Consider the following 24,330-nt stretch of genomic DNA (forward strand, 5'->3'; position numbering starts at 1 on the left):
CTGGGCCTCAGCACCCGGGGAGGGGACGAGGGGCGGGCGCGGGGCGGCGCCCGGCTCACGTGGGCGGGCGGGAGCAGCTGAAGGTCCGCTCGGGAGCCTGGGCTGTCCTCTCGCGCGCGGCGCTGGCCGGGGCGGCGGCGGCGGAGGAGGAGGAGGAGGAGGAGGAAGGCGGCGGTGGCGGCGGTGAAAGAGGAGGGGAGGACGGGGGCGGCGTCGGACTGGAGCCGAGCGGCGGCGCGAGCTGCCCGGGGCGCTGTCGTGAGGTCGCCCGCCGGGCCCCCACCCCAGAGCTACACCCTGCCGTGCCCAGCTCTGCCCGCGTCCGTGCCCCCGCGGGGAGCGCGCCGGGGCTGCCCCCCGAATGACGGGCGGAAGGTTCGACTTCGACGATGGCGGCACCTACTGCGGCGGCTGGGAGGAGGGCAAGGCGCACGGGCATGGCATCTGCACGGGGCCCAAGGGCCAGGGCGAGTACTCGGGCTCCTGGTCGCACGGCTTCGAGGTGGTCGGAGGCTACACCTGGCCCAGCGGCAACACCTACCAGGGCTACTGGGCGCAGGGCAAGCGGCACGGGCTGGGGGTGGAGACGAAGGGCAAGTGGATGTACCGGGGGGAGTGGTCACATGGTTTCAAGGGGCGCTACGGGGTCCGGCAGAGCCTGTGCACCCCCGCCCGCTACGAGGGTACCTGGAGTAACGGGCTGCAGGACGGGTACGGCGTGGAGACCTACGGGGACGGAGGTGAGCGGCGTCGCAGGCGGCCCGGCTGCCCCGCGAGCTGGTGCGGTGGGCTCTGCCCAGGCTGCGGGAGGACGCGAGGCGCACGTGTCCGGAAACCCGCCAAAACACCTGGGGAAGCCTCCCACCCACCCCATCCGCGCTTCCTCCCAGGGGTGCGTGGGGACGCGACGGGCGTGCGAGGGTTTGACCCGGCCCAGGTCTTGGAGCGGGCGGTGTGTCCACACCCGGGGGAGCGAGGCGTGAATCTACCTGGCCGGCACCAGCGCTGCGCTGCCACCAGGAGGGAGCGCCGCGCGGGAGGGTTGGGCTGGAGAGAGGACGCTGTCACTTGAGCCCGTCACATTACGTTCCTGATCCCTCCCTCTCCCGGCCGGGTTTGAAATCGCCTCTCCGGTGGAGTTAGAACGAACGCCCTGGGCTGTAAGGCTGGCGGTCGGTGCTGACCGCTCCCCGGATTGGTTTCACGTGGAGTCGTATTTCGTGTCTGGTCCTCTAGTAGCCTAAAGATAGAAGCCAGAACCCCTTAACTAGGATGTTGGGGCATTGTACCTTATTTGGGGTGCATTTGGAACCGTTCTAAGGGAACAGAGAGGCCACCTGATGCAGGTGGGGTTCAGAGGGTGTGGGGTTTTCTTCCTAGGTTTCATTCGATTCCTTAAAGTACTGGTTTTCGATCAAAAGAATAGCAGTCTTTGCTTACCTGGAGATCTTTGGAAAAAGGACTAGGAAACGATTTTAGAAATGGGTCATGAAGTCTACGTGTTAAAAAAATACAATCGAAAGGTATGTTCCTATAGTTGCTAAGTTAGCAGCTACTTTACTCCTGAGAATGGCGGTACTGAATCGCTGATTTGCATCAAGGTGTGTGACCTAAACAGTAAACCTGGCTGTGAACAAAAATCACTTATTTTAATATAAATATTTGCAAAAGAAAGTGTGTATATAATAGGACAGAAGTTTCTTTTTAATTAGGAAAAGTATACATTAATGAAACAGGTGCCAAAACCTGATGAATGTCCTTGTGTAATACGCTAAGAAAAATGAATGGCTTATGCTTTAGCAAAGTGCATTTTCTGATAATAAACATAATATTTAATTGGAAAGTGTGCAGAAGGCAATGTCACCTTTTGGAATTAAGCAGCTCAGAATTGGAGGATATTAAAGGGATCCAATTAAAAGTTTCTCCAGCCCACTGCAACTCTGGTTATGCCATTGCTTATATAAAAGCTTATACAATCTGTACACTTCACTTACTCAGAACACTTGGGCCGTGTTTCAAATACAAAACGGCAGGATGGTAGGATTTGCTAAAAAGGACATCTTTTCATCCTACAGTATAAATAAAAGATATGGTTCTCATGGATTAAAAAGAGGGGGGAAAAAAAACTTTCTCTAATACCTTTCTATGGGCTGTATGAGTCCTGAGTTCCACAGTAGTTAATTAGGGTCCTTAAATATTCTGAATGGGCATAAAGTTCCTTGGTTGACAGCCCTAAAAATATGCTAGTGACTGGATTTTATTGGATGTCCCATCTCTACCTTATAACTAAATTCCATGCTCAAGTGTAATGCAAAATTTATTTTTTAAATGTGTGCATTATTTTATAACCTTTAAAAGAACCATGGGTAGTTCTCTCACTTCAGTTTTGGAAGTTTAAAAATAGTCTTCTTTTAAAGTTACTACTCATTAAACAAAATCTCTTGGTTTAGAGTATTATACCTAGCAATCAAAATATATATAGCAAAAAAAGGCTGTCTATGTACATGTTGTAAACACCCCCCAAAAATTCTCTAGGATGACTTTATGAATAATCTGCCTTCTGTTTTAAAACAAACTTTTAAATTTTTTTAAAAAGAACCTTGAAATTTGGCATCACCATAGTGCTGTGGTTTTCTTCTTCTACCAAAAATAAAATCTAATATGCTACAATTAGGGAAGGAAAAAACTCTTAAAAATCACTATTAAAAGTCTACTCTGTGCTAGTCATTTCTCTGCTTTCTCCTATAAGTCACTTCATTTCATTAGAAGGTCCTTAATCAAAAAATGGGGGACTAAAGGGAAGTGTACTGCTATAACTTATTTCATACGAAGATTTTGGCCAAAATAGGAATATCAGTTTCCCTATTTTTAGTAAAGAGTTAGCTTGTCTTTGCCTCTACTCTCTGCACCACCACGTGTCCATTCCTTTACACCCTCTATCAGATGTAGGGAAAATCTGATTCTCTGTATTTTGTGGGGACACAACTTGAGGAGGAAGTAGTAATTCCATGTGAGAAGTATCACTTTATTAGTGATTTGTGTGTGAAGTGTTGCTGAAATAGAAACGCCCTGAATATTAATTAAGAATACATTAATACCATACTCATAAAATCCAAGTCTAGGTGCTCAGAACTTTGGGTACAAATTTTGATCTGTTGTACTTTGTTTTTTCACCTGTTATAAAACTATGGGAAATATTTAGGAAGACATTGTTTTATTAACTATATGCATACCCTCGCACACCCATTCCCAGCATAGTGCAGTCCGAATTTGACTGAAGCGCATTCTGAACTTCATGCCATCCACCAAGACTGTGTCGTTAAAATGGCTAGATCTAATAACTCAGCTCCAAAATAAACAAAATTTAAAACAGAACCAGTAAAAATAATTTTTACACTTGTGAAATATGCATCTATATTTTGGGAATCAAGAGGAACTAATTAGAACTTTATTTGAGCAGCAGGGAGAAGTTGATACCCACCTGCTTCATAAAGAAATTGGCCCTTTTTTCTAGTTTCATTGATTAAACCTATTTTAAATTTCGGGTGCACTGTTATTACTAACAGTTTGGCTGTAAATTGGTTTCTTGCAATTCCATGGAGGAATTCTTTCATATTGTGATTTAACAAAATGGGAGAGGAACGTGGCTAGTGCTGTTGTCCCCTCCCCCTCCCCTGTTTGACAGTTAGGCAGAGACTTAAACTTTCTAACTATTGCTGTTGTTGCCTTAAACAGCTTGGATTTTGAAGCAATACGTCTTTGGAAATTCTAAATACTAGCCTTAACGTTTGGAGAGATCAGTTTCAGAAAACTAGCTGTTAATTTTCTGTCATTGTTAAACATTTACCAAGATTGTATGGTTGTATTTAAAAAGTTTAAACACTTGTTGATCTCAAACAGCATTTCTGCAAATTGTTTTAGCAAAATTAACTTATTATTTGAAACGTTAGAAGGATACAATTATAGCATTTATTTAATCAAATATTTAAAAGAAGATGGTTTGTTTTAGTATGTTTAAGTCAGGTGGTATAACTTTTATCCTGGAATTTAAATTGTATCTATATGGACAAAGAAAGAGTCAAAGTTGAAATTTCCTAATAATTCAGTTTCCTCTCCTGTTGAGGTGGTGGTGTTTGGAGATGTCTAGTATTCAGTAGGAAGCTTCTGAAATGTTTTATATAACTGTCTTATTCTTTGGGGGTCATCCTTTTGAGAAAGCTATGGCCCACCCACCTCCTCAGAAGTTCAAAGATGTCAGGTTAGAACCTCATATCTACCCAGAACGTATTCACAGTACCAGACCCACTTAATATTTCATTGTTGTCCTGCTATTGTAGGTTTATATGACGTAAATCTATCAGAATGAAAAAAAAGAGAAGGTAGTCTTGAAATTGGTCAAAACTTTTGATTTTGGAGCCACTACGGTTTAAACTTTTAAGTGCAGTAAAATAATCACTCCTTGTTAACATAATGATTTAAACTCACTAGCATTATTGTTCAGTATTTTTTAAATAAATATATGCCCCACAATGGAAATCTGTGTGTGGCAAAATAAAATGCAAAGTGACTGCAAGATACAAAGGTACTGCAGGAAGTTCTTAGAAACATAGAATTAAAGATAATATGAATCTTTCTGTGAACTTTTTGAAGTACCTTCATATAATCAGAAATGGAAAGAGGTCAAGACAGACTGTAATCATGATTTATTTTCTGTGACACTGAACTGTTATGAATAACAGAAGTAATTACATTTTTAAATTTCTAGACAGCTTTTTGGGGGGGTATACTATAATTTAAAATTTGCCTTTAATTAAAGGAAACGGCCTTGATTTTGAAAAGAAAATTCTAAATTCCCTAATTTAACATTCATTTCCTCCTAAGATGATTTAAAAACCTTCACCAGGTTATTTTTTTATACGTCTTTGCTTATTTATTTGGTAGAAAAACTCACTGAAAACAAATGCTTTAAATTAGAGATTATCCTGGAAAAGCATTGTATTCATTGAAAAACTGATCTGATGTCAACAGAGTTTTAATGAACATTGTCAAATACACCTTAGCTCTGAGATCAAGTCCGTAATAAAAGTAGAAGGTTTCTTCTGGCCTTATCTCAGTTTTTTCAAGGGTAGAGGGTGTGCTCTTTTTTAGCCACCATAGCTGTTTACTATAAACAGTCATCAAACACCCACAGTCCACAGACACCAATACCCCCAGACCACAGGACACAAGCTGAGTTTGGCAATTTTATATTCCCTTATGAAGTAATTCTTGCCCTCAGGGTGCTTGTAGTCTGTGATGTGATTCACAATGCATTGGCAGCGGCTAGGGAAACCAATGCAGAGACCGGCCGGGAGAAAGCAGAGATTTGGCAGGTAATATGGTACAAAGCTTGACCTTTTCACATGGCAGCACAAAAATGTTAAACTGCTCATTTTTCATAATGGTTTACTATATTCAAAGTATATATTGTATTTGTCAAGTCACTTTCAGTTCAAAATTGTTCACCCAAATCTAAATGACAGTTTTAAATATTGAATGGTTTTCACTTGGTGAGCTGTGTCCCAAGTGTTCAAATCACTGATAATTTAAGTCTTAGTATAATATTCCAACAAATACAAAAACTTAAACCTAAAGTCATTTTTATAGTTTTTTCAACCAAAATAGTAAAATTAGAATAAAATTCACAAATAGAAGTTATTTCATCTTCTACCATTGCACTGCCTTCCTAAAAGGGATTTTCGATGCATTAATTTGAGGAAGTAAAGGTTGTTTCCTAATGATCATTTGTTTATATTAGTGGTGGTTTTCATCTGAAACATTTGTATACATTTTTAAATGCAGAGCAAAAATTACTAGACAATTTGAAAATCCTATTTAATTATATTAAAGTCGCAGGCACAAAATTGCCGGGCAGGGAATTCACAAGGGCGTGAAGAGCGTCCCGTAGGATTGCCCCGGAAGCATGCGGGACGTGACCGTGGGCCGGCCCGCGCTCCTCCCGCCCCACTCACGCTGTGCTTTCTCGCGGTCTCTCGAAGGTACGTACCAGGGCCAGTGGGCCGGAGGCGTGCGGCACGGCTACGGCGTGCGCCAGAGCGTGCCCTACGGCATGGCCACGGTGATCCGCTCGCCGCTGCGCACGTCGCTGGCCTCGCTGCGCAGCGAGCAGAGCAACGGCAGCGCGCTCTACGATGCAGCCGCCGCCGCCGACAGCCCGGCCGGCACCCGCGGCGGCTTCGTGCTCAACTTCCATGCCGAGCTCGCGGGCAAGAAGAAGGGCGGCCTCTTCCGGCGGGGCTCCCTCCTCGGAAGCATGAAACTGCACAAGTCCGAGTCCAAGTCCTCCATCTCCAGCAAGCGCAGCTCGGTGCGCAGCGACGCGGCCATGAGCAGAATTAGCTCCAGCGATGCCAACTCCACGATCAGCTTCGGCGACGTCGATTGTGATTATTGCCCCGTGGAAGACCACGTGGACGCCACCACCACGGAAACCTACATGGGCGAGTGGAAGAACGACAAGCGCAGTGGTTTCGGCGTCAGCGAGCGCTCCAACGGCATGAAGTACGAGGGCGAGTGGGCCAACAACAAGAGGCATGGCTATGGCTGTACCGTGTTTCCTGACGGCTCCAAAGAAGAGGGAAAGTACAAAAATAATGTTCTGGTCCGTGGAATAAGGAAGCAGCTTATACCCATAAGAAATACAAAAACTCGGGAGAAGGTGGACAGAGCAATCGAAGGTGCGCAAAGGGCGGCCGCCATGGCGAGAACCAAAGTGGAAATAGCCAATTCAAGGTATGTCAGTGCAGGGCGGGTGGTTTTGCCGGGTCGTTCAGAATGATGGAGTATCGGGTATGTGTGTCAGTCTGCTGGTGACATCACCAAATAGGGTCTACGAGTGCCAAAGATCAAAAGTGGAAAATGATTACTTCCACTCAGTAGAGAGTCAGAAATGCGCCTGTCTTATTCCGAAACTTTCTATTAAAAAATGTTGATGGTACATTGAGCTCCCTTCCAGTTATATATTACTTCCCTAGGACTTGAGAACGTGATAGAGTTCACTCAGACACTGTGCCCATCTTCCTGAGTCCAGAAAGTTGCATTGTTAAAAGAAGGGCCTCGGAAATATTGCCACAGAGAGCTGCTGTTTTGTGTGCCAGAAAGAAAAATGTCAATCCATGTAGAAACACACCTATCATGGATGAGTACCTTTATTCTAATACTTAAGTCGGAGGTATGTCCAACTCCCCCTATAAAATTATCCTAATTTATGAAACGCAGATTCTGTTTATTGAAGCCTTATAGGTGAAATTGGTTTTGAGAAAGCCACTGAGATCTAGATATGGCAAAACTGGAAAGTTACATGACAATATCTAGCATGCATTGTTTAAAACAACAGAGCTCATCTCCATGGGAAAGGTGAAGAGACTAAGGCTCACAAGAATCGCCACATTCTATGCAGGAAAGATTAGATCACTGGTGTATTAAAAGGAAAGGGGTGGGGGAACCTGACATGGACAGATGGGACTCTCGGTGTGCCAAGGTTGGAAGCAAGTAGAGCAGTAGAGAGGGCTGGAGTGAGTAGGAGACAGCAGATGAATAATAGATTGACAAGTGGGGGATATGTAGGCCCAAAGGGATGACATCCTTGAACTTTTGCCATTGATAGCCAGGGTCAGGGATCAAGAGAGGAATGGAGAAATCTATTGGTAATAGAATTTTATTAGGGATGGATGTCACATGTTAGATGAAAAAGAGAAAAAGATGGTTATAAATGGTAAATCTTATTTTTAGGCTTATTTAAGTGGGTAATGACTGTCAATAGTTTTGTATGACTTGAGGTATAAATACTCCTTCAGTAATACTCTTCCACAGAAGTAAACCTCCTTTTGAAACCACTGAATATTAGCATGTCTTCAGGTTTTTGTTCTTAGCATCAAATTAATGAGCCCCCTTTTTTTGGTTGAGCTATATGAAATTTCTATTATTTGAACATTTTGATATACAAGAAATGGCAGTTTTATGTGGTTTAACTTCATACTTTCCAGACTTCTAGAGTTCCTGTTGGGTTTTTTTTTTTTGGTTTTTTAATGCCCCTATTTTAGGGCTACTATTTATTTCTGAATGTGTCAAACACTGATTGGAAATGGAAGACATCTCATTTTTTGCATTTTTTAGATATATGTTAAATGTCCTCAAGGTTTTCATCTTTGTCCCAAACTAATCCTGTTGTAAGGTTGTTTCTTGTTCATCAGCACAAACTTCTCTGAAGAGTTTCTCCTGTCTTCTTTGCCGTGCATCTTTTATTGTAGATCATAGTTTTCTCTGATCACCAAGCATTGGATCTAGTTGCTTTTGTAGATAAGCTACTTGGCACATCTAATTTTGCTGGCTTCCCTGGCCCTCAGCTAACTTTGAGACCGAGCAATTTATCTTTCTAGGCCCTAGCCTCTAATTTTAAATGCACTCCTGGATTCTAACATTTTATTTTCACCTTACAACTTAGGGATATACTAGAGGCAGTTCAGTCTTGGCAGATGGAAAATAAACCTGTGCAGAACAGTTTAGCAAATGATTTATTCTAATTATTGACTTTTATAATTAGTTTAAATTGGAGGAATCTACTTAACAGAAGGGGACTACTTGTGATGCAAAGATGGTCCCTGATTATAGTAGTATCATAAAATTCTTACCCAAGTCCTAGCCACATTCTCTCTGTTGAAAGTCTTTTGGGGATAGTATTATGTAGTTTAGGAGTATTGTATCATGTAGTTATAATCAAGAAATCTTTAGCATAAGACCTTATATTTTTAGCCAGTTAACTACTTCATAAAGATTTCACTTAGCTATTTGAGAAACACCCAATTCATCATGCTAAGTCAAATAAATCAGTCATAGAAGGACAAGTATTGCATGATCCCCTTTAGATAAGGCATCTAAGATTGTGAAACTCATAGAAACAGAGAGTAGAATAGTGGTTGCCAGGGGCCAGGAGGAAGGGGAAATGGGGAGTTGCTCTTCAACAGGCATTAAGTTTGTTATGCAAAATGAAAAAGTTCTAGAGATGTCTGTACAACTTTGTGCCTATAGTTAACAATACTGTATCATGCATTTAAAAATTAGGTCTCATGTTAAGAGTTCTTACTGTGATAAAATATATATATATATAGTTTGGATGACACAATAAACAGAAAAATTGAATCCGAAAACATTCAGTTAACCATTTATATTATACTTACTTTGACTGTTTTTAGTCTCCTTTCCAGATTCCTTGCTATAATGAATACTTAAGATACAGAATTTTGCAACTTGTTTTTGGAGAAAGTAGCTGAAGAACTGACATTTCCCTTATAATAGCTTTGAGTTTAGAGTTCTACAGTCTTTGTAAAAACTTTTTTTTACAAATAAAGAAAAGATTGTATTAAGGATTTGGAGATTTTAAAAAATAAAAAGAAGAAAAGATTCTATGAAGGTTTTGCTGCCTGGAGGGAAAGACTTCCAGCTATCTTATTGTCGCAACCCATGGCTCTTTATAATGCAGTCTTTCTGGCACCTCCACAGTTGTTGTTATTAATATTTTTGTTTTTAGAAATATTGAGAATTTAAGAATGTAAAGTCCTAGTCTTCCTCCCCCATTCAGCCCAGAAATGGCAGAATAAGAACTAGGTACTAAGACTCCTGGCAGCTGCTGCTATGAGAATCACTAGTTCATCATTAGCAACAAAGGGAAATGATCAACTAATAGTTATCGACCATTCAGTTTGTCCAGTCAGGTAGTGTTAATCACTGTTCTATCTCTGTTATTTCTTATGCTTTAGAGACTTTTGCTTGTTTAAGTCCCAGGGAAATTGATCCACCTTTGTACCATCAGCCTGTTTCATTTTGAAGCAAAGCCTCAAGTTGGCTCTAAGGGAAAATAATTGTATCCTCCATAATGTCGGGGAAATCGAGAAACAACAGAACCAACCATCTTTGGCCCAAAGATCAAAAAAATATAGTAGATCTGTGGACCTTTGCTTTGGTTCTCTTAAGAGGGTATGGTGTTTCTTCCAGTAAACACATAGGAGTCTTGTTTCTGACAGCGTGTGATGGGCCCCTGTTTAATTCTTACTTGTCAGGGCATATGGGGATGACATAACAGTGAGCAGATAGTAGACATTACATAGTAGATACAGAATGAGTAGATAGTGTACTAGCTGGTTAGCAGATTAAACCGTAAGGGATGCTGATAATTTATTGACTCCTAGAACTTTTTTTTTGTATGTTTATAAGATTTAACAAAATTTCATTCCCCTCTTGTCTTGTTCCTAAGGGTAAAAATCATCACCTGGAATTGAGAAAGGACCTCAACCTTGGTTTTAAAAAAATGTTCAAAAGGTCGGAGAGCAACTCTGAATATTTTGAGAAACAAGCATACCTAGCCATTATTGAGGCTGCTCCAAGCCAGTGGTCTCTAATTCTCTAATCCCAACTGTCCTCTTTTGTAGATGAAGACACTACTCTGAGAGACAGAGGTTAGAACTAGGCAGAGCCAAGCAGTACCTAAGCCTGGGCTCCGTGGTCTTTCATCAGTGTTTACCCTTTGCTAGTAACTTGGCTAATAAGACTCTCTTTTGAGTCACTGTGGTGCTGTTTAGAGAGGAATAAGTAGAATGGGTACCCCAATATGCTAAGTGTACTTTCTAGAAAATATAATAGGCAAAAACTGTTTTGGTAGAAAAGACCAAAGGCCCCCAATCTGAGATCTGGAAGGGCCATGAGAGAGCATCTGGTTCAAGCCCTTCACATTCAGAGGCAGAGACTGAGGTCCAGCCCCTGATTGCCCCACTCTCCCTGTTGTTTCCCTTCTGTTCCTTAGGTGCTCAATTTTTATTCCCTTAGCTCTTGCCTCCAATAATTCCTTCACCTATCCCTGTCATTTCAGTTATATTTCTCCTTTGGTCAATTTTTACTCCATCAACTCTTATCTCTAATAATTCCTTAAGTGGGATGTTCAAAGGGGTTACCGTTCCTTGAGAGATATTTTAAGGAAGAATTTTAAGGTAAGGCATTTGGATGAGATAGCAGATAAGAAGTGACTCTTAAAGAACCACACTTCCATGGAAAGCACACTTCCACTTTCCTGTATTACGAAAGGGTGTAGACAGAAGCGGAATTTTGTATGATCTTAGCTTTGAAGAAATTATCATGCTAGAAGATGGAAGATTTATGGTGAAAGGGACGGGAGAGAGCTGGCCTAAAGCGATTGAAAGCCATAAGTGTTTGCTTGTACAGTTGTCACTCGGTATCTGTGGGGATTGGTTCTAGGACCTCCCTCAGATACCAAGATCCATGGTTGCTCAAGTCCCTGATGTAAAATGGTGTAGCATTTGCATATAACCTACGCGCATCCTCCCTTATACTTTAAATCATCCCAAGATTACTTATAATACCTAATGCAATGTAAATGCTCTGTAAATAGTTGTTATGCTGTATTGTGTAGGGAATAATGACAAGGAAAAAAGTCTGTACGTGTTCAGTACAGATAATTTTTTCCAAATATTTTCTATCTGCGTTTGCTTGAATTCACAGATGCAGAACCCACAGATGCGGGGGCTGACTGTACTAGCTTCAGTGTATCAGATGAGGAGAAAGACTGTAAAGTGGAAGGATAGAGAGTTAGTAGTAACTGTTCCATTCTGCAGACTTCAGCTGACTGACCAGCCTCAATGAAGCTAGTGAAGTTCACTGGTGCATGATGGGGCAGCCCCCAGTACTACTGTGAATTGTCAGTGATCAAGACAGGCCAGCCACAAGTGTTGGGACCGTGCTGCTGCTGCCAACCTCTCCCTGACCGTTAGTCCGACTTAGGCAATAACAGCAGCACCTGGACAGGTATTGTCAGGAAGAAGCCCTCTGCTGCCCCCTGCCCAGCCCAGAATTGGAGGTTGGATTCCATGTTTACCAGTTTGGGACTGAAATATAAAAATGATGTAGGCTTTTCCTGTAGGATTTTTAAAAACTACTCACTATACTTTTCTTTAAAAAAAACTGTATTGTAATTTCATACCACTCTCCCCGACTTGTCCATACTCAGGATGATTCAGCCATACCAGCTTTCTTTCAGTTGGGAGGAAAGTCTTGGCTCATTCTTTCCTCCCGCTAGTCACCCTTGCCCTGCACCCCCACCAGCCCCTCATGCTTCTTGGTCCTCAGGTTTAGGCATAAAGCCTCTTTTTCATAGACGCTTTCTCTAATGCCACTTCCTCCTACTCCACTCCCATCCCCCTCGATTGAAATTAAATCCCCCCATTAGTCTAACTTGTTGTTGTATTTGTTGACTGTCTCTCTCTCTTCGACTGGACTGGGAAAGACAGATCGACCCTGAAGGCAGCTTTGCTCACTTTTGAATGCACTGCAGCAAGCTTGGATCAGGGCACATTAGTAAGTGCTCTATTAAATATTTAATGAATGAGTGAATTAAAAACTTAGGGTGTGAACACTGCCAGTGCTTCTATTTTCATTTTGCTGGGCATTTATAAACCACAGTTTTAAGGAAGGAAACTTAGCTCTAGTCATTCATCATGCTCTAATCTGACAATAGAGTGCAGAAAATGCAGAAGTGTGGGTTATAGGTACACTTTGTCTTAATTAAATCAACATCATTACAGGGTATGGCCTGGGAATGAGAGCTTCTGGTTAAGCCAAATTGTTACTGTCTCCATTCTTCGTAGGTATTAAGCTGATCCAGTGATACATCCCAATGATTCCCTTATAGATATGGAAACTCCAGGAAGTCAATTTATATTCATTATAATAACATTCGCTCATCCTACACATTTGACAACACCAAAATATGTCAGAACGTGAGAGCTTATTGTCTTGTAAAAATCTAAGTTTGCCAAATGTTCAGCCATCTTTATTTTCTTTTGAAAGTTTTTCTTGTCCTGCTACTATTTTTGGTGATTTATCTAAAGTTCAAATAATACTATTCAATTTAACATATAAAGTTGGCTGGGATATAGGACGGTCCTCACAAGATTGCTTGACTTGATTCACACTTATTTGTAATGAAAACCAAATTCAATCACGCATCAGTGCACATTATGGATCCAAATTAAACTAAGTGTGACCAATTTTAGGAAAAATTTCATCCTCTGCCAAGTTATTGGCAGGACTTTGAAGTTCTTAAATTCTGTTGGATGAAAGGATTCCTTTTCTCTTTTGCAAATCAAAATTAATAGTTTACATACTATCTTTATTTCTTTTCTGTAATGTTAGCCACATTTTTAAAAAGCAATTTTAGATTACCTTTTCCATGAATTTTTTGTTGTTGTTGTTGCTCTATTGATGCTCTGGTTATTAGCACAAGTGATTTTTGCAAGAAGATGAAATCTTTCTGATTTAATGAAGCTGTTAAAAAGGTAAAAAACAAAATTTAGGAAAAGAATTACCTAAAAATGTGGGAATTTACAGGTAAGGAGAGCATTAATTATTTTTTTTAGTTATGCTGCCTGTGTTCTTCCATATCTGGCTGCGTGATCAACCTTTCCACCTGTTACAACCAGCACTTTTATGAACAAATTCTGGAGGCTGGGTTAAAACCCTCAGACTCGGGGCCGGCCCGGTGGCGCACTGTGATAGTGCTCCGCTTGGGAAGCGCGGCGGCGCTCCCACCGAGGGTTCGGATCCCACATACAGACCGGTTCCCGCTCACTGGCTGAGCGAGGCGCGGGAGCAACACCGAGGGTTGCGATCCCGTTGCCGGTCCCCGGTCCGGTACGGGGGCAACACTGAGGGTTGCGATCCGTTGCCGGACATGGAAAAAGACAACAACAAAAAAAAAAAAACCCTCAGACTCTCAGGCTCAGAAAAGTGACTCTGAACACAGTAATATTATCCTCGCCCTTTAGGGCAGGGTAGTTTTGAGGACTGAATGAGAGAGTGGGTATCACAGGGCTTTGTAAACTGTCAATCACTACACACAGTTAATGTTTAGGAAAGTATTACAATCCTATAAGCACCATTTTCAAAACTAAAGGTTGATAGATAACCAAGAAGCCAGACTGAGGTAGGATGAAACGAGGAAGAAAAAGAAAAAGGCAGGAAGGCTTGGAAGCAGAAACAGGGATAAGCAAAAGGAAACGAGGTAAATCCACCAAGCCTGCCCACCTGTGCGCAGACCAAGTACTGATCAAGATTCACCCCATTTCCAGCCTCGGATTCGTGTGAAGTCAATATACTGTCAACAGGCATTTTTATTTTTTAAGACTGAAGAGAATATGAGTAAGGAAATGTCATGGAAATGAAAAAGGGTGCCTCAAAAAGTTCGTGGAAAAGCAGAATTAAAGGATAATGTGAGTCTTTGCACAAACTTTTTGAAGTACCCTCATATTTATATCAAGGTATGCTGGGGTACTATTCTGAAGACAATATAGGATACTAAAGATTTTACCTTCATATTGTTTAGTGTATTAACGTAGGTCACCATCATCCTTTATGCATATTATAGTTTTTGCATTGCATATAAAATTTTTAAATACATGCTTCACCTCTTTACCCAAGAATGCCCATTTCCCACAGGAGAAAGCAAAGAGCCTGTTCTGGCTTCCTCACCTTTTTCTTTGGGCTGTTTAAAGAAAGACATACTGTTCCACATCAGGGGGCCCAGGATTTCTTTAGAGACAAGCAGTCACTGAGGGTTGTCTTTGTGTGGGTGTGTGCAGGGAGCAGCTCAAACCAGAAAGATGACCTGGAGGTGGCTCTGTCCTGCCCCCAAGCAAGAGGTTAGGCTTGGCTGTGATAGTACTAAGAGGTGTAAGTTGGGAACACAAAAACCGCTATGGCCAGCTCCTCTCCTTCAATGCTGATGTTATATCACTCACCTTTTAACAGGTCATTACATATAACATTAGAACACATTGTATTATGAGAACCATGTAAAACTTTCTTAGGGTATCTTGTTTTTAAAGATCTTCCTTTTAAAAAAAAAAACTCTTTATCCAGCCCTCCCAAGCCCAGGCCTATTCGAAACACTGAGGCACTGAGGTGGGCCTGTGTCTTATTGACTCACAAATAGGTTCAAGCGAATACAAATTTAATGAGAATTAGTCCTAGGCCATAGTAAATGGGAAGGAGTATCAAATAGTTTATCCAGGTTTTTAGGCCATTAAAAACATACTTTTTAAAACTTGAGTCATGTAGGCATGGCTCTCTACTTTGATTAAACAGGGAGGGCAAGGAGAAAATGCTTTAAATGGCGTGAATGTGATATGAGACAACATGCAATTCTGCAGAGATCTACTTAGTGAAAACTGGCTGCTAAGACTGGAGAAAAAGAAAAACAAAAAACCCAGAGTGCTAGGTTTTTGGGACACATGTTGACCTTGTTTTAACTGTAGAAATCTGATTTTGCTTAGACAGTACAAATTTCAACAAATTCCATCTCATTTAGCTCTGAAATAAGACACTTTCTTGATAGTGTAAAGATGAAGAATTAAAGCTGCAATTTCTTTTCAGTATAGCTTTATTTGTGGTGAAAAACCACCCTACTATTATGTTTTCTGGAAAACCCCCAAAAGTATGATTGTGTTTGTATTCTATCCTGTATGCTCTGGGTAGATTTCATCTTTGACCTGGAGAAACCCTGTTTTCAGGCAAGTGGCAGAGTTCTGTGTGTGTGCTGCCGTGGCCGAGGGACTCCTCAGGGAGCAGCTGCCAGGCAGCCACAGCACCCCGCTCACAACTTTCCATGATGGATTAAGCTGAGTCTGCCAATCTCACTTTACTCAAGACACCAAACTGGACACTTGCAAGACTAGTGCCTTGCAAATCTTTGAGATGCTTTTCTTATTATAGATGAAATATGAACATTGTGTTTAGGAACAAGATCCAACAAATGCCAAAGGTATTTATGTAAGTTATTCAGCTTTAGAACAACAGCCTCTTGGGAATCAAATCAAATCAGCTTTTAATAATTTTGCCCTTCTATTTTAGTTGGTGTTTCACATTTATTTGTATAATGTGCTAAATTCAAAATAAGCTGCTTTCTCAGAAATTTAATTAATATGTAAGAAATCAAGATTACCTCCAAAATAGTACAACTCTTTGAAGTCAGTCTTCTTAGGATTTCCATGTAGGCCCAAAGAAACATATTTAAGCCAAGTAAAATACGTTAATTCACTTTCTAGCACTTTTTAAACAATAGATTATGCCAGAGATTAACAAATAATTTTGTTATATTTTAACTTTTTAAAACTTTTAAATAAGGTAAAAATTTTGGTGAATTTTACTGTATCAAGTCAATCAAACTTTGGCCTCAATCACTTGGTCTAGAAGTCCCTATTTAATTTTTTACATTGGTATGGGAGCTTTCTTGAATTGGTATTTCAAGATTTCATGCGTTTACTTTCATGTGTGAGTTTGAAGTACATATGGGAAGCCTATTAGTCAAAATATGTTGAGGAGATATCCCACAGAAGCCAGCAGCTTGGGGTTCAGGGGTGAGAATGGAAGATCATCGGATGATGGGTTTTACCCACCGCCCACCAGCCCTGCCCGCTGTTCCCCACCCTCCTCCTGCTCAGCCCAGTGATATGAAAATCAGTCACCCTATGGAATGACAGATTACCTTGTAAAGACACAAAGGCCTTGGAGGGAGTGGCCCTTATCTGTCTTCAGTTACCACCTTAGTTAACACTTTGGCATGGATTAACAGAGAAGGCACATGGTAGCCAGCCCGTTTTATAAGTTTTGGTTCTTAGTGAAATATTAATTTTAATCATTCCTTGTTATATGATTTGATTACTTACTATGTAAATATAAAAGTATGATTAAGACCCAATCCCTTCCGTTATGGAGTCTGGTTGGGACAGATAAACAGCAAGCTATCGGATGATCTGCACCTTGCTAGGAGCTTAAGCAGCATATAGGAGAGACTTAATCCTAGCCTGGGGCTGGTGGCTGGATTCTGCAGGTGGCATCCCAGCGTGAGAACCAACGGATGTACAGATGTTTTCCAGAAGAGGATGAAGGAGGGTACAAAGGATAGTGGCACACATGTATTTGGGGTACAGTAAATGTTTGATATGGTTGGTAGAGAGAGTGCTAGGTGGGGAATGTTGAGAGATGACTAGAGACTTGTGGACTTCCAAGGGAGAGTTTGGACATTATCCAAGGATAGGGTAGAGCTACTGATAGGTCTTAGGCAGAAGAATTACATGATCATATTTAGAAAGATCTCTTTGGCTGTAGGTGGTATAGGGATTGGGGAAAGTAAGGGGCACTTAAACCAGAGACAGATTAAATAGTAATCTGCTAACGAGTAGTTTCGGTGAGAGCCCATGGCATAAGCCAACCAGTGGCAGTGGAGATGGAAAGAAGGAATGTATGGATGACAGCCTCCCAGGCAAACCCAACAGGGGTTGATGGGTGATTGACTAGTTGTGGTAAACCTAGAAAAGGAAGACTCAGAGTGACTGCTAAGTTCCTGGCTCAGCCCACTGGATGGACAGTGGTACTGTTTACTCAGAAAAATACCAGACAGGTAGGTATCGGTTTAGGGAGGAAGATGAGTTTGGATTTTTGACTTCTTGGATTTCAACGTGCTAGCCCAAAAGATAATGGGGAAGATGGCCTTGGAACTCAGAGAGATTTGCACTTATAAGGCTCAGATCCCTACTCTGAGGAACAAAGACATTTATGGGCACACAGAGACAGAAGAATTCTGTGTTTGTGATATTAGACAGCTCTTTTTAAGAAATACAAGTAAAGCAATTCCCACATAAAGTGATGAGGAATCTGCTGCCTTGTGATAATGCAATTCAGGTGTAAGAATTTCTGTTCCTGAATTTCTGAAATTATGCTTTCTAAGATTTGTTCTCAAGGGAAAAGGATGTGTTCTCAGTGAGCAGGATCTGTTGGATTAGGATTTTTTTCTTGTCAGTATCCTGGAATAAAATATCACTGTCACAAATTATTATGCTAAAGAAACATCATTTGGCAAACATTTATTTAGTGTTGGCTCTGTCCAGACATGGCACTGGGCCCTGGGAATACAGAGATGAATAAGAAACACAACCTGTCTTTAAAAGCAAATATGCTGCTGGGTTCACAGCAGTCTTGTACAGCTGGGAAGTGCTGTGGGCTTGCAGTTGGAGGGAGCCACTGCGAGGCACGTACCCTAGTCTGGGTGAGCTCTTCACAGACACGACCCTGGGGCTCCTTCCACAAGCAGCTGTCTCTGCCTGCCATGCCCTCACCCCCAGACCCCTTCCTTTGCCTAACCCCTGCTAGTTGTTTGTGATTACGCTCAAGATCCGTAGCAGGCATGAACGAAATTAAGAAACCTAACAAAAATGTCTCTTGAAATAGTTTTACCCCTGATAATAGTGCTATCAATAGAACATATATAAAATATACAGTAATTATATATTGCAAAAGGAAAATGACTAGTGGTTTCTTTAAAAAGAAAGAGTTCTGCATAGAGATCATAAGATACGATTTTGGGTGGTAGCAGGATCTTATTAGCAGTATTTGGATGCAGAGACATCAAAGTTAGCTATTTTGCAGTTAATCAATTTTTTGGCAGTGTCTCCACATAAGGAAGCAATGTAGACACTGCTGAACATTTCCCCAGGTGTTATGCACTACTGCCAGTGCCCCTCCTCTTCAGTTTGAGGACAGTAATTTGGGTGATACCTTTTGGCCACATACATACAGAGCCGATAGGTCCTGAATGGTTACCTCCCACCTGGACCTGTGGTGTGAACTTGACATCTGTCATCTATTCCTGATGGCAACCCTGTAAGTCAGTAGAAAGGTCACAAAGCAAGTACATGACAGATCTAGGGTAGGTCTCAGGCAACATAACATCAGAGCCCAAGCTCTTCACCTCCACTGGGTTTTGAGGATTGGGGGAATTTTATTTTTAACCCATGTGCAGACATTCCTGACTTAGATGTTTCAACTTAGGATATTTTGACTTTACGATTGTGCAAAAGCAATGCACATTCAGTAGAAACTGTACTTCGAGTACCTGTAAAACCATTCTTTTTTTTTTTTTTAACTTTCAGTACAGTATTAAGTTACATGAGATATCCAGCACTTTATTATAAAATAGGCTTTATGTTAGATGATTTTGCCCAACTGTAGGCTCACGTAAGTGCTCTGAGCATACTTTAAGGTAGGCTCAGCCAGGCTATGGTGTTCAGTAGGTTAGGTGTATTAAATGCATTTTTGACTTACAATGTTTGCAGCTGATGAGTTTGTCAGGATCCCGTCATGATCCATCACAAGCTGAGCAGCGTCTGCACTCTCTTCAGAATCAGAAGAGACATGGTGTCTGGAGCCCTCTTATCTAGTCATAGCTTCATTTTGTTCCTGTTTTCTTTAACAGACATTATTCATTCAATAGCCATAAATTTTGTGGGCCAAATATAAACAGATAATGTCAATATAATATGGTAAATTCTAAGATAAAACTACAAAAAATGCAAAAGAGGGAGGAACACTGAGGGCATGTGGAGCTTAAGGGAATGAGGCTGAGTCTGATCTGGGAAGAGTGAGGGGAGATTAGACAGAAAGCAGACAGTGGCAAGCATGTGCAGACGGTGGCAGGTGTTTGCAGATGAAGGAAGGTCCTGAGTGAAGATGCAGTGCAGTGAGAGAGTGCAATGTAAGTCCCACAGCTGGATAGTGGAAGAAGAACACTTCCTCTCCGGAGTCACCCATCCACCCCTCCCTGTCCTCCACTTTTCTGCTCATCCTCAATCAACCACTAACCTCCTTTCTGTTTTTCTATCTCAACACATTTGTTTATATTTCCTAAAATTTTATATAAATGGAATCATATAATATGTATTCTTTTTCGGTTTGCTTTCTTTCACTCAGCATAATTATTTTGAGATTTATCCATGTTGTATATGTCACTTATTTGCAAAAGTAGACATTGAATCTCTTATCCCAATCTTTGTACTATTGTCACAGATTTTACTTTTACATATGTCATAGACTGCACACTATATTGTTTTTATTTTTTTTTAAAATTATTTGCTGCAGAAATTAAAAGATAAGAAAAAAGTATGTATTTACCCAGTGCTCTTCGGTGGCAGGTGTTTGCAGATGAAGGAAGGTCCTGAGTGAAGATGCAGTGCAGTGAGAGAGTGCAATGTAAGTCCCACAAGCAGCTGGATAGTGGAAGAAGAACACTTCCTCTCCGGAGTCATCCATCCACCCCTGCAGCTGATTGCAAGGGGTGCTTAAGAATGCCTGGTCCTCTACCCAGTACTGAATTAACATTTCTTTGGCTGAGGGCCAGACATTTGCATTTTACAAGCCTCCCAGGTTATTCTCAGGAATGCTGAAGTGTGGCAAGTGAAGGTTGGGATATAACAGGAAACAAGCTCATGAAGGTTTGGGAGCTGCATTTTTTACTGTTGGCTTTGGGGAGTCTTGGGAGTGATTTGAGCAGGGAGCCATCTGCCTTTGAGATGGACGTTCTGGTTGTTTCATGGAAGGAGATTTAAGTGGGTCCTGGTCTGTGGAGGAGATGATAAAGACCTCAGTCAAGGATGGGATGGTAGAGAGGCAAGGAATAAGATTAGCAGGACTTGATGGACTGGAAGTAGTGGGTAAGGAACAAAGGCAAGTCTAAGATGTTGTGTGTCTGATACTTTAATGCCCCTATCAAGGTTAGTGGAAAGGTTCATTCATTCCCACAATGTGGGTGATTTATTTCAAACATTTGAAACAAGTAACCTTTCTGTGTCTCTTTTTCTTATCAATAAAATGAGGGTGAGGAAATGGGAAACTGAGCTGCATTATCACCAAACCCAAGTCTGGGTCTCTTCTGCCCTGTGAATTTGTCTCCTTTTGCCTGTTTTTAAACATGACTTCACTTAGCAATGCCAATGACGTTTCTTACAGAGATTCTTCAATTGGTAAACTTTGTGAAACATCACTGACTCTTTACTTTTCCAACTCCAGATTGTCCTCAATCAAAAGATGGTGGACTGAAAGGGAAAATGTCCCACTGTGTAAACTGTTACGAACAAGATTATAGTTAGATACACCTAACCAAAATCAAAAACCCTTTTGAAGTACCAGTAAGCATTCCAGGAGCAGGACTGACGTACCAGTCATTCTTGTTCATCTCAGAAGTATTATTAAATACTTACACACTTAGTGCTGGGCTGGACCAGAAGGGAGAGAAAGGAAGCGTGGACCTCACCCCTCTGCAAGCTTAGAGTCGGTTGCAGCTTACACGTACACATGGGAAGTAGTTAAAAAATAATACAAAGCAATTCGGTCAACCAACCATGTGTTCACCAGTGCTTTGCCTTGTTCCTTAAAGGTCTCAAAGCAGTTTACGTAACTGTGAAAATGGTTAGTCTTATAGGAATTAAAAAGGAATAGATTGACATGTTCATAAAGCAGTTCTAGTGACTTCTTTTCACTTGGTCACATATCCTAGTAATATTTTGTTTTTATTTTTTTCATGTTACTTTATGAACTTGACAGTAAAAGCATTTTTAAAAATTATATTTCTTACTCTTCACTAGATCAGAATAAAGTTCAACCTGTTGTTGGAATTATTGAAATCCGATTATAGAATAAGCAGTTACTAATATTTAATTCCATAATGAAAGATTTTCTTTTTTTTTTTTCTTCAGAATCTTCAGTAATTTTGTGGTGTTCAAGCTGTTACTAAACTTTATTGTTTAAAAGTTTTCCTTAAATTACAGTTGCTATATTTATAACAGTTACAGAACCTCCACTGTATTCAGTGCCCAGTAATAAGACTTAAAGATATTTCAAGGGAAATAGAAGGCATAAGCCAACGAAGGAAAGAAAAGAAAAGAATCCTCCAACAAACATCCACCTCTCCATAAACAGTGTCTGTGCAAACGTGTGTGCACTGTGCTCATGTGTGCTAGCCCTAAAGAAATGCCAAGTCATGAAGAAAGGGAGCAAAACTAGGGAGATGGTGTGAAGGAAGGGGTTCCTGGTGTAACTGGTGCATCTGGTATCAGGTGGAGTTGGTTTGGAATGACCTCTTAAAGAATTGATCCTTGAGCGACATTCTGAAGGGAAGCTAAGGCATGATTTGTCACAGAGGCAGGTGGAGGTTTTGCCGGGTGGGGAAAGAATAGTGTGTCTGATGACTCACACAGCCTGAAGAGAAGGAAACAGCCTCAAAGGCAGTAAAGCTCACCAGTGCTCATTATCTGTGGGCAATATTGTCCTCGTAGTTTGCTAGAGTAGATCTTAATTTTAGTTCATAGCCTGATTAATCTCCTCTTGATGTTCTCTGTCGATGTTCCAAAATAACTCCCATTGCGAATAGAACCTGAACTTAAGTTTCTTTCACATGCAAGCACCTTCCTCTTGCCTTCCTCTTACCACCCGGAAAAATGTGATTCAGAAAGTTAATAAATCTGTGGAGAGAGGTAATGGTGCTTACTCCTAAAATTTCTGAAAATTAATGCTATTGGTTTGTAGCAAATAATGTTTTTTAAAAAATGGAAAGTAGGAGGCTAAAGAGCCTGGATTACAACACTATGATGAGATTTAGACTCTGGAGCTTCGTTCTCTTTTGAGAAGTTTTACAGATGTGTGTGCAACAGTATGCTTAAAACTCTTCTGGATTTTGAGCCACCTTTTTGATGTGGATAATCTAAGACTCACAGTGTTTTGCTTTGCAGCGGTGCAGAGCACAGCTGAGTCATGGCCAGAGAAAAGGACAAGTAGATAAGGGTGCCCTACTATTAAAGGGTCTTAAAGGCACTAATCAGGTGTTACATAACACAAGTGGAAACCACTTCAGCGTTCCGAGGAAGTTAGTAACATGAGCAAAACAACATGAGGACAATGATTTTAGCTGCCGTGCGCAGGGTGGATTGCAAGCAGCAGAAGTTGGGGACAGGGAAGAAGGCATCAAGGACGTGAATAAATCACTCCTAATTGGACCCTCGAAATTTATAAAGGAAAACTCACCTTGTGCAAAACTGTAAGGCTATGAGTACAGGTAGCTAAGGGCACAAATGGCACCATGAAGAATGATGAGATACTCTGGGGGGCAGAGTAACGAATTTGTTGATGCACCGACATTCAAGGTGGAACAAGACAAGAGATCGCATGAGATTCGTGTAAGAAGGGTACTTTGAAGTTTTGAGCATTTAAGAGCTTACCAAGGAAATTTTTTAAATGATCAAAATCAGAGATTTACATTGTCATTTATAGTAAACTGTTGTTAGGAAAATGAGTTGAAGGGGCTGGGGTAAGGAAATCTGTAAGGAAGAAGCAGAAATCATGACCCACGTGTAGAAAGAAGTAAGGAATTATTTTATACTAAGATGAGATGCGACATGATGCCAGACAAGGTTTGATGGTGGTTATGAATATAATTTCTCTATTTGCATAAGTCCATCATCTAAAATCATATTAGCCAATCTGTTTTATTTAAGGTTTAATAAATAGAGTCTCCATCAGACTATCTAGATAGTCAGCCATACAGTAGTCAGAGCTTTAGCTAACTCTTCCTGCTGCCTATTGTCTTTGCCTAAGTCTATATAAAAGAGTGAAAATTAACATCTATGATGTTCTTTGGCTGAGAAAAGGCATTTTTTATTTTTGATTAATGTGAAAAATGGAGCAAGAGAATGAGTTCATGGCTTATATGAGGGTACTTGTCTTGCCAGTTAAACAAAAAGTGTGAAGACTGCAGTGGCTAATTTCAGACCCCAAACCCTGTCATCTGGGGCTGTACCTTCCAGAGGGCTTTACTAGGCATTGTAACTAGGAAAGACAAAGAACAGTGAATGAGTTAGGAGTTCTGCGGAGAGCACTTGGGTTCAGCTTAGGAACAAAACCAAGAGGAGCTGAGAGTGTGTTTTGTGTTTGGTATGTTTTGCAGTACCAACTACGTCTTTTCCTGAGCCTCTACTCTAACTCGTTGTGGGTTTACTTTGTTTACCATCTCTGGTGTATAATAGAGAACCCACATGGGCTCCAAGAGCTGTCCTGGAATGCAGTCCAGCCTTCCTGCAAATCCTTGGTGGTGGCAAGTCCCTGCTTGAGAGGGCCCTCTGCTCATCTGGGTCTGATCAGCCACCCCACTGCAAGGAAACAGGCAGGGGTGGGGGTGCTTCATGAGGTACAAGAGTCTGTGTTGGGCAGTCTGATTTGTCAATTAAGAAGATACTAGTTATATGAATATTCTGGTCTAGTCCACCAACAGCTTTTCTTATTACTCATAAAACAGAAACTATGAAAAGACATATTTTTACAAAATGATGAACAAATGAGTCAAAATATAAAATTGTTTATATCAGAAATTCTTCAGGTATAAATTGC

The 24,330-nt window shown here is 41.1% G+C and overlaps 1 protein-coding gene across 2 annotated transcripts in view; it reads left to right on the plus strand.

The window, feature by feature from the left end:
* The first annotated feature begins 65 nt into the window (after positions 1-65).
* Positions 66-24,330, plus strand: part of JPH1 (junctophilin 1) — an 81,473-nt gene continuing 57,208 nt past the window's right edge. Inside the window, exons 1-2 of one of the 2 annotated variants that reach the window (XM_008578861.1) lie at positions 66-740; positions 6,039-6,792. In XM_008578861.1, the coding sequence (XP_008577083.1) occupies positions 362-740; positions 6,039-6,792 (1,133 nt within the window). In that variant the 5' untranslated portion in view covers positions 66-361. The remainder of the gene's footprint in view (positions 741-6,038; positions 6,793-24,330) is intronic. The other variant, XM_008578855.1, reaches the window with a different exon arrangement.

The sequence above is a fragment of the Galeopterus variegatus genome, unplaced genomic scaffold (genome assembly GCF_000696425.1).
Source record: "Galeopterus variegatus unplaced genomic scaffold, G_variegatus-3.0.2 Scaffold78, whole genome shotgun sequence".
Lineage (NCBI taxonomy): Eukaryota > Metazoa > Chordata > Mammalia > Dermoptera > Cynocephalidae > Galeopterus > Galeopterus variegatus.